This window comes from Nilaparvata lugens, chromosome 2 (assembly GCF_014356525.2).
Source record: "Nilaparvata lugens isolate BPH chromosome 2, ASM1435652v1, whole genome shotgun sequence".
NCBI classification, from domain to species: domain Eukaryota; kingdom Metazoa; phylum Arthropoda; class Insecta; order Hemiptera; family Delphacidae; genus Nilaparvata; species Nilaparvata lugens.
The window spans coordinates 22,427,029-22,437,931 of NC_052505.1; the positions used below are offsets into that span (position 1 = coordinate 22,427,029).

The following is a 10,903-nucleotide window of genomic DNA, read 5'->3' on the forward strand; positions in this document are numbered from 1 at the left end:
TACGTGGACCTCACTATATCTGTAAGAACTTGTAGCTTCTTACTGTGAACGTGAACAGCAAGTGCAAGCATTCAGTGTGAGTGTCCTATATTGCTCTTTTCAGATGTTTTTCCACATTTGCACACTTTTTCATGCATAACCAAGCTTGCACTTGCACATAATATATGCATTCAATGCTATCACACCCTTATTCTCATAGAGATCATTTATTATGCTGCAGCCTACTCATATAGTACCGGTACGTATACACCGTCATTCTGGATTACAGATAGTCTACATTCTACCACCTTGGTGGGTCACCATATGGAGAAGATAGGTGTATCTACTCCAAATACCCTCCAGTTCCTCAACCCACTCCTACAAACTCAACTACAACTCAAATCACTTGCAACTACCTACTGATACTATAAATTAGGAGGAGGAGCTCATTCAACAACAGAACTATAAATAGTCCGTACAAAATTACTTCTGACTTGAAGGAATATACGACGCAGAGAAATGGATGGAGATCAGCCAATTACAGTGATTAAGGCTGTTCCGTACACTTTTTTTATTCAAATTGAATAATCTTTTCCAATATAGTTTTTAAGATCATTATAAGAGTGAGAAAAAGTGGCAACTGAAAAAGTGGTCCAATAAGCGAGTTATGGGTTGTTGAAGTGCTAACTTTCCAGATTCCGTTTTCTTTCCAGATCATAAACGGTTTCGACTAAATTAACAAAACTTCTCTTAAAAATTCAAAAAATGTATCTTTCCAAACTAAAACATTTTATTTCCCATATTGTTCATAAATAAAAAGTAGCATTTTTTGTAACTTGTTTATTTTGGCAAAAATCGCAAAACAAATCATATTAGAACAAAGCCAATTATATACTGAATGTATTAAAAAAACTCCAATATAAAATTAGAAACCATTTATGATCTGGGAAGAAAACGGAGTTAGCACTTTGAACAACCCATAACTCGCTTATTAAACAACTTAAAAATTTCAGTTGCTACTTTTTCTCATCTTATAATGATCTTAACAATTATATTGAAAAAGATTATCCAATTTAAAAAAAAACCGTGTACCAAACAGCCTAAATAGTCATAGGTAGAAGCGCAGTTGCCAATTTGTCAGTCGTCTGACTGCTTTCAGACAGGAAACTTCGCATGAGCTCATGAACCGTCACTAGAAGTTGGAGAACGCTGGCCGCTTCAAAACGGCAACAACGCGCTTCTGTATCCCTCCCGCTGTATGCTTTCTCTGCTGCACATGTCCATCCCAAGTAAGGAGTAATTTTGTACAGAGTATAATAAAAGTCTATTCTCCATTTGAGCAATTTTGACTTTTCCAAAAGTGTTATTATTAAGTCAGTCAATACCACTATTATATTAATCCCATCCCCCATTAAAACCTCGACAAGCAGTAAGTAATCTGAATTATTGAATAAAATATATATTTGTTCATGTTTTGATTCAAATTACAGTACCATAATCAATATAAATAAGCTAAGTAATGTGCTGATCTGCCCCACCCTGTAAAAATGTTTTAAAAGACTGCCACCAAATTGCTTTTTTAAAGTATTTGCATTGTTACACAATAAATGTAGCTTACTTTCCTTACAATTCTGTCTAAAAAAATTTCGTGGAAGGATTGAATAAATAATTTTTATTTTACAACAGTAAAAGTTTAATTAGCCTACTTCATGATACAATGAATAGATCAAGGATCATTATTCTATTTCTTAGATAATATTTCGTGCATTAATAATTGCTGAATTGAAATAACCTACAATATTTCTTCATTATATTTATTCTTGAAAATCCAAATGAAAATACTGTATAGGTACGGTATTGTATACTTATTTCTTTAGAGGTACTTGATAGTTTTTCTAAAAGATTTACTAGTAGCCAATCAACTATTTTTTAAAGACTAATTTTGGCTAATTATGACATTTGAGAAAAGAATAAAAGCGTACGGTACAGTACTAATTAATTCTATAAAAAACCTTGTTTTGTAATTTAAAGTATTTTTTATCACTATTGTATTCTAATATTAAAGGAATATTAATATTATCTTACAACAATATTTTGGAACCAACATTAAATTTTCATCCGGTGATGCTTGCTATAAATTAATATATTCAAATGAGACAAATAATATTCTCATCCACTATCAGAAAATATCAAGATCTTTAAAAAATATTTTATTTGTCATATCACTTGCATTTTGTAGGAGTCGGTAATAAGACAGGAATGAATGAAATATTTTATGTGCATTCATAGCACACGAATTTTATAAGGCATAACACATTAATATACTGTCCATCATTCATTGTTATGGTGCTGGAAAAGGGGTTTTTATCACAGCATTTCCTATCACATCTCAACCTACCACCTTTGATTATGGATACGTTAATGTATCCATAATCAAAGCTACCACCTATTTACTATCACATTGATATAATAAGTACTAAGTACATCATCATTTTCATCAATATTTTTTTTTAATTTTATAACCATAAATCATTATTAAAACAGCTGCAAACCGATAATACTGTAATTCTTTGGCCTAATTAACTCAAATACTTTTGCAAGTCTAGATTCATGTGAATGGGGCCGTTGAATTCATTGGATGGAATTTTCTTCAGGTAGTCAATGTAGTCGGCTGGTATTTTATTCTCGATGGCCCCGGCAATGATTGTGTTTAAATAGATTTTCGACGGAAATCGAGAAGAAGGAAGAGATTCTCCGTTTTTCAGAGGTGGCGGTTGATCTGTCAGCTGATAGCTGCGGCAAGTGAATGATTTGCCCAGCGGACTTTCGACATCTACCTTGATCACCCTGTACACACCTTCCGCTACACCTTCTTGTCTGCAACCAACCACAAACGTCACAACAATATTATTTTACAAAACACAATAGAAATTACCAAATCTGCAAAATTATACAAAGTTGAATTCCTTTTTGAACTTCGCGTCTACGTATACACATAAGGTTTTTTTGAAATTTCACATTTCAAGGATAATACAAAACGAAAATGAGTCTCCTTAAAACGCCAATATTACCGTGAAAATCAGACTTTAGAAGTATTCATCATAAATCAGCTGTCGAGTGTATTATCAATTGCATGCAATTAATATCTCAATGTAACTTAGTAAAAAGTCAGCTGTCGTGTGGACTATTAATTGCAAGCAATGAGGCGTGCAATATTGATTACTCGAAGTAGCTTATTATTTTCTCCCGACTCTTCTCTGCTTTCAACTCTGTTTCGGATTTCAATTGCAGAATCTTTTGATCTGCTGTTTCCTGGTTTTGAAAGGCTCACCATGTGTTCTGTTGGTGTCAGTGTATTTATGTCCTCAAGATGCCTTTGTTGAGGTGCAGGAATTTTTGCATCCCTCATCATGTTGTGTAAAATACAACAAGCTAAAATTACATTGTCTACTTTCTCTGGGTTCAGAGGAATCGGAGAATGAAATATTCTAAAATATGAAGTCATTATGCCGAATGCATTTTCAGTAGTGCGTCGTGCCCGACTGTGTCGACAATTGTAAATTGCCTTTTCTCTGTCATTCAGTGCTTGTTCTCTCGGGTATGACTTCTTGAGGTTATCTTGTAAAGAGAAAGCCTCATCACCCAAAATCACGTGGGGTACTTCAATTTCTGTACCAGCTATCGTGGCTGGTTGTGGTAGATTGAATTGTTTTTTAATAATTTTCTCCCCCATCTAACTTTTCTTAAATATCCCGGCATCCCCTTCCCGACCATAGGATCCCACATCTACCGCAACAAATCTGTCTTGTGTATCTACTAGTGCTAACAAAACTACCGAAAAAAAAACCTTTATAATTGAAATAAAGGGAACCACTTTTTGGAGGACAGATGATACGTATATGTTTTCCATCGATCGCTCCACAGCACATCGGATAATTCCAGAGTCTTTCAAAATCAGCTGAAATTTTTTTGAACTGTTCTTCTGTTGGCTCTGGCATGACAACATGTAGAAATTTTTTTACAATGCTCTCTAAACATTTTGTGATTGCTTTACTGATCCAAGAATAGTGAATCCGGTAAGCAAATGCCAATGATCGGTACGATTCACCTGTTGCCAAGTACCTGAAAAATGAATGATTACAATTCTGTATTAATTCTTAAAGACATATTTTGATAAAATCTTATTAAAGCTATTTACTTTATCCTTAATTTCAGTGGAAGATTGCAAATCAAGATGGAAAGTAATGAGAGATTATCAGAGGCGCCAAAAAGCAGCAAATAAGAAAGGAACTGGGTCATCCTCCGACGGAATTGTTCCGGCTGATGACAACTTAGCATTCCTAGATGGATCGCATTTTGTGCAGAGACTGTAAGTGTTGCAACTCTTTTCTTTTTGATTAGTTAGTCTTTGATGTCAAGTAACCCCGATATGATTTTCAAAATTTTAAATCTAGGCTTCTTGGGTTTCAGTGTTAATAATAATAATAATAATGAGTGACCTGGCTGGCTCAGGTTCTGGTGTCAGAGTTTTCAGGTCGCATCTGATCAATTTCAGGGCCTCTTTGCATAACCTAAAGACTATTTTATGCACACAGTGTTATGAGACAGTGTTCAGTATTGTGAGGCAGAGAGCTTTCAAAATATTATTGTACATTGGTTATTTTTCTTATACATGGAAAATTTCCATTTCCGTCCATGAATACTTTTGAATATTATCATTTTCAAAAGAATTGCTTTTATCAATAAGCTACAAAGTAATATCACTATTCACTTTCTTGGTAAGGGCTTACTCATATATTTATGTAATAATTGAAAAATCAAAATACCATTCTTCCAACTTCATTTTATTTTCTGCATGATTGTTTCGACTGTCATTTTCGTACTCACTCACTTGAAAATGACAAATTGAAACATGTAGAAAATTTAAAAAAAGTAAAGAATGTCTCTCTGATTTTTTAATTTTATATAACTTTTTTATAAATCCATTGAAAAATAATGAAATCTGAAAGCATATTTCTATTATTCAGGACGAAATCAAACTTGTTAACCGATTTGGAGAAGACGCCAGCAGTGGAGAATGTTGATGTTCATGTCGATGAGGGACGAGAAGCGATTGTTCTTGATTTGCCCGTACTTCAAAGGATTCCTACTTCAAACTCCAACAAGAGAGCTCCGCCGCCACAAAACGAGAAGGACGAACTAAGGGTAAAATTGATGAAGAAGATAGTGGATAGACCCAATATTCCTCTTTCTCCCCCACCAGATAACCTAGAGAAATTTTTCAGTAGTCTAGCGGATACCATGCGGGGTTTCCCAAAAAAAGAAATAGCCATTTAAAAAAAATGAGTGACCTGGTTTCAGAAGTTGAGATTAGGTTGGCAGAAGAAAAGGAAGGAGAAGAATAACTTTCCCAACCATTACAGTAGAACTCCAATTATCCGAATTGCTTTTAGATAAAATAAGCAAAATTCCCACAATTTTTAGAAGTGTTGGAAAAGCATTCACAATGTTTCATCAAAGTTGATTCATACAGCATTCAACAGGTTATAATTAAATTAATACTACTATAATATATTTAAAAAAGTTTTTATCCAATTCCCATTATTTTTCTGTGAAAAATCCAATTATCCAAATACTAGCCGACAGGCTCGCTTCGCACGCCTTATCCGTCTAGCTAGAGGGCTCCGCCCCCTGGACCCCCGGCTGGATCATACAAATATAGGATCAGCAGACTCACTTCGCTCGCCTGCGTTTTTCATTTGAGCTTTTTTCTTTCCGTCAAAAAGTCAGTCTATTCAATCACCAGTTTTATTTTAATTATGTAGTGTAGGGTTGCAGAATTCTTTATTTTTATCACAATTGATAAATATTCATTTATTTCTGAACTAGAAACTTGGTTAGGATATTATGATAATAATTGTATTTCAGTCTAATAGTTCTTTGAAATTTGAAACAGTAATGATATGGGGAACTTAACAAACATACATATATAACCCTCTCAAATAAGAATATGCTTGTATGAATTTGCATGAGAAATGTAGAAAAATTCTTTTAAACTTCAATGAAAAACTTGAGAAAAGTAACCCTCTAAAAAACTCTGGGGAACGCTTGGAAAACGCTTTAAAAGTGCCTATATGGGGCATATCTTTGGCGTAATTCTGAGTCCTCTTGAGAATAAATTTCTAGACCCTTGATGAACTTCTGTACGAAATTTAAACATAATCTGTCAATTAGTTCTTGAGAAGTTCTTGAAAACACAAGAAAAACGCTCAAAAACCGCCGATCTTGGGCGTTGATGTTAGCATAGTTGTTTACAATAAATTATTAGCATTGTAATGCTGATAATTATAATCAATACTGATATATATAATATTGATTGTCGATACAACAACCCAAACAGCCATTAGTTGTTTACACACCGATATCTTGCCGACAAGTCAGGACAGGACATAATTCACTCTGATGGACAGTATTAGAGGAGGCTGTGGTTTTTAACTGCGCGAGGTCCACTGTTCACAGATCTACTAGTATTCCTTCTTTATTAATTTTGATGTTTCATCAATTGTATATTTTTGTAAAAATAAAAAATGTATTGTTTGAAAAAAGAAAAATTGTAATTGAATCACATTAGTACAGTAATCTTAGTTTTAAGATCAATACTTCAATAAAAACCACCTACTAGAATCGTTATGATTGATTCATGTTAATGGCTGCTAGGCAACCAAAGCGAGCTTGCTATAATAATAAGAGCCAATACCAAGAATGACATTGGTTACTGTACAGCTACAACCAATCAGTTTGATTTTAGAAGATGGTTGCTGGGCGAAAATAACGTGATTGGGTAAAAACATTCTCGAGAATCCTTTAAAGTACTAAATAATAGTATCCTAAAAGTATGTTTTGCAAAAATACTTCATTCATTGACAAATTTAAACAGCTTTATAACCAGTTTATCAACAGTTGAAAAAAGCTAGAGTAGAATGAAAAGCATGCTGAATGCTTAAGCATGGAACAGCTTCAGAAAAGTAACAATCAACATGATTAAGCTATTTACTTAATTAATTCTGTTAGCTATTCACTATTGAAATTAATGAATTTCTAATCATTTAAATATTTTACCTGTCCAAGTTGGGTTGGTCTTTGTTATCAATTTCATACACTATTCCCCAAACGTGACTTTTGCTGTCTGCTACAATAGTGGCAGCACTGCCTTTCCATCTTTCGGAATAGTAGTTGAAGTCTAATCTAAAATCCTGTAAAAATTGTATTTTGTAAAATTGTGTTTGCAAAAATTTTATGTTATCTATAAAGCACAGGTGAAATGTGAAAGATACTCGCACGCTTTACTTTGCTCGTCTCTTACATCTAACTTGTGCTTTGAAGACACTCTTATAAAATCTTATCATTACGAAATCCCATAATTCTGAGAGAAGTGATATTCGAAAGAAAGAATATTTTTGCGTTTTTTTTTTCAATTTAATCGGAGAAATAAATTTTTCTTTTATCACTGTAATATCGAGGTTGATAATATTCTACATACAATTGTGTGATTAAATTAGAAATTAGCAATTTTACACAATTTGGCAATGTTAATATTTCGACGAGTGGACGGCGAAGTCTCAACTTATTCTATTCTGACTAAAAGCAGAAAGCAAAAAGATGGTATGTGTTCCTAATAAGTGGAAAGCAATGTTATGAGCGAATTGGTAAACAATTCATAAATATTTTTGATTGTCTATTTTTAGTCATGTCACCATAGGATTGACTATAGTTGTTGTACCAATCAATTATTAAATCCTCCACTAATACTTTCTTAAAATTGGATTTAGTATTCAACTGGAATTAGTTCTAGATGGTTTTATTTGAACTCAGACGCTTTTGAATCACATGTATGGCCGCACCCCTAAGGTGCAAACAGAACGAGTGAGTTCACTACCTCTGTAAACAAAGCCATAGTGCATTCGTGTGACGTCACCACAGGTAGGACTCCTGCACCAATAAAAACACTAGCTGATATAGATCAGCTGAAATCAACGAATTTTTATTGGTGTAGGAGTCATACCTGTGCTGACGTCACATGAATGCGCTACAGCTTTATTTACGGAGGTAGTGGTGAGTCGCGGTGTAGATTATTGGGCTTTCGATTAAAGCCACTAATCAGCTGGCAATGATACAAACATTTTAGGTGTCCTGGATATACAGATATAAAGGTCAATCGCAAGCGCAACCTACACTGAAAGCAAAACATCGACCTGACCATTCTGTTCGTACTTTTAGGGTCCTAGAAAAGTTCAAACAATATAGTCTAAAAGTCACAGTTCAATATAATTTGGCCCATTTTGTTGTTTTAACGTTTAAATCCTTCGATTTCTTTAAATTTTTAGCGTTTCGATTAAATTTGATTTTCTATTGGGCACTTTCTCCAAACCAGACAAGCTATGCCAGAATGGTTGCATCAAAATAGAATGTTGAGCTTTGAACAGTTGGCCAACAATAAAGCTTGATAGGTCGAGGTGGCAAGTCGTCCACTGTTAATTCAAAAACTTATGCAATCAAACTTGTAGCCAATTCTTGAGTTTTACTCTGAATTCCTGAGTACTGAGACTGAGGGCTTTAAGTTGTCTTGAAGCTTGTTGAAGATCTTCAGAGCCGGAGTAGGAAATGGAGTACTTGGTCTTAGACAAATGGCATCAAGGCAAAAATGTACATCTATTGTGAATCCGATTCTGGTGTTATGATTGAGGAAATCATTCCTCCTGTTGTACATACAGAAATTCACCTATAGTCATGAACAGCGCTTTAATATATTATATAGTAACACACAGCGCTCAAATTTGTAGCTGTGGACTGTCATTGTTCCTGTTGACTGGAAAAGTGGTCTATAGAAACCAAGGTACCAACCACTACAGGTGATTATTTGGACTGCTCTCTTTTGCATTTTGAGACGTTGAGACATTTCTGACAATCTGATTCATGGCAGTCCATAGAAGAGGGAATGTTAACATACGATCAGATTTTCAGCTTCCTCAGAAGATGAGTAACTTTTGCCAATCTCTTGCATAGGCAAGTTGATTTTATGACTATAAACTGCGGGTCGAATGAATTATTTATATATGCATAAAAAATATGAATTTAATTCCCAGTTAAGATTTCAAATAGAATATCCAGTTGTTCTGTCATTTACGTCAACCTGAATTAACGTAAAATTTTTAATTTAAGCATAGTAAAAATAACTTAAACATAGGCATGCATAATGATATTTAATTAAAGTGTACTTACTTGAAGTTTTGCAATGGTTTTAAAAATTGCAGTTGGATTTGCTATATGAATACGTTGCTGCAAAAGATTGCTTCCATAAGCAAAATATAAAAATGTATTACGGGCATTCATGATTATTTGCAGTTGACCTAATACACAATGTTAATAAATGTCATGGAAATGTGACGTCTTGTAACATAAGTTAGGTAATGCTCATACAGAAACTTATTTTAATTTACAGCAGCTCTTCTTATCTATGAACTACTTATTCAAGAAATGAATAGTAAATTAATGGATCACAGAACTATAAAAGCTTCAAGTTTATCTAAAAGGCCTAACTATTCAAATATTTATAATTCATCAGTAAACAAAAAATAAGTATGCCTAATTAGGGCGTACAGAATATTGTTCAACCAAATGAACAAAGTCAAATAACACAAGTTTCAATCCAAGTAAGAAAGTTTTTTTCATTTAAAGATATTACAGTTTTTGTTTGAAAATTAAATTTCATAAAATATAACTTTCATTTTATCAGGCAGTCAAACATAACCTCAATCTAAACTCAACCCAAACAAAACGTCGACGGTCGAAGAAACAAACGTCGATGTAATAATCGATTTTCAAATTGTTCGATACATCAACTATTCTTCGCGGGACTTACAAAATGACGATGTAATAAAGCCTAATATTATTTTAAGATACGGTATTGATTTTTTTATAATTGTTTTATCCAATTTCTTAAAAGATGGTTGTGTTTGATACGGCAAAATTTAGCCGTATATTTTAGAAACTGCTTTGTAATTTCCTAAAAAAATATCCTTCATCGTGCAATGTATTTTATTTCCATATTTGGACAGGTCATGAGGTGTTCATTTTTATAGTTTTGAGTCATTCCACATTGCATTCTCACTATACCCCATCTTACAAGCTCCGACCTGCATCTATGGTGATACCTGTTCTTCAAGGACTCCTTACATGATTTGGCCAGAAGATTTTTCTTGTTCTTAGTTAATCCGTCTATTGCACGATGTTATCGTCAAGGCTGGTTTGACAAATGTCTTTTGGGAGGTTGTTTTTGCATATTGCTTATGCGTGTCCCATGGTTGAAGGATAAGGCTGAGCTATCGCAGCCCGAAGTACGCCAATTGTTAATTTAAATAGGCTCCTTTATTCAGTTTAGTACGGTACCTTTTGCAGCAACTACCAGGTGTCAAATTCCAATATTTCATATGCGGATCATTGCCAATTTACTCACCAATACCAACACACCGCCATGGCAGTAATCTTTATTATCAGCAGTCCGTCATAGCATGTATTTGATTCAGTTCCCCAAATTTACGTCTCCATCCTACATTTGGGTACCCAGGCGCACCTCGTGGAGGCCCTTCTAGCTTCTTGGAAAGATGCTATTTGGAGAGTTAAAATTCTGAGCTAGAACGAAAACACTGCGCTCAATATGAGCAAGTGCAAGTTTGGCTATGCATGACCAAGTGTGCAGATGAGAAAAAATCTGGAAAGAAAAATAGGAACACTTACACTAAACGCTTGCATTTACACTTAATGGTTGCGCGTTCAGTGTGAGCAGCTGCCATTCAATGGCACATTTCCTTCTTTTCTTTATGTCTCATGCATGATCAGTCGTGTACTTGCACTTATACCTTAAGGG

General features: G+C 34.1%; 1 protein-coding gene across 2 annotated transcripts; it reads right to left on the reverse strand.

The window, feature by feature from the left end:
- Nucleotides 1–1,648: 1,648 nt before the first annotated feature.
- LOC111061213 (gamma-glutamylcyclotransferase) lies at nt 1,649–9,828 on the reverse strand. Of its 2 annotated transcripts, none has more exons than XM_022348900.2 (3): nt 9,259–9,828; nt 7,099–7,232; nt 1,649–2,856 (listed from the first exon to the last, which is right to left on the reverse strand). In XM_022348900.2, exons 1-3 carry the CDS (start codon nt 9,367–9,369, stop codon nt 2,559–2,561), a joined length of 543 nt encoding a protein of 180 aa, XP_022204592.2. In that variant the 5' UTR covers nt 9,370–9,828; the 3' UTR covers nt 1,649–2,558. The 2 variants fall into 2 exon arrangements, with proteins under 2 accessions (XP_022204592.2, XP_039276733.1); XM_039420799.1 differs by having other exon boundaries at nt 2,427–4,101; nt 9,259–9,809.
- Between the last annotated feature and the right edge of the window lie 1,075 nt (nt 9,829–10,903).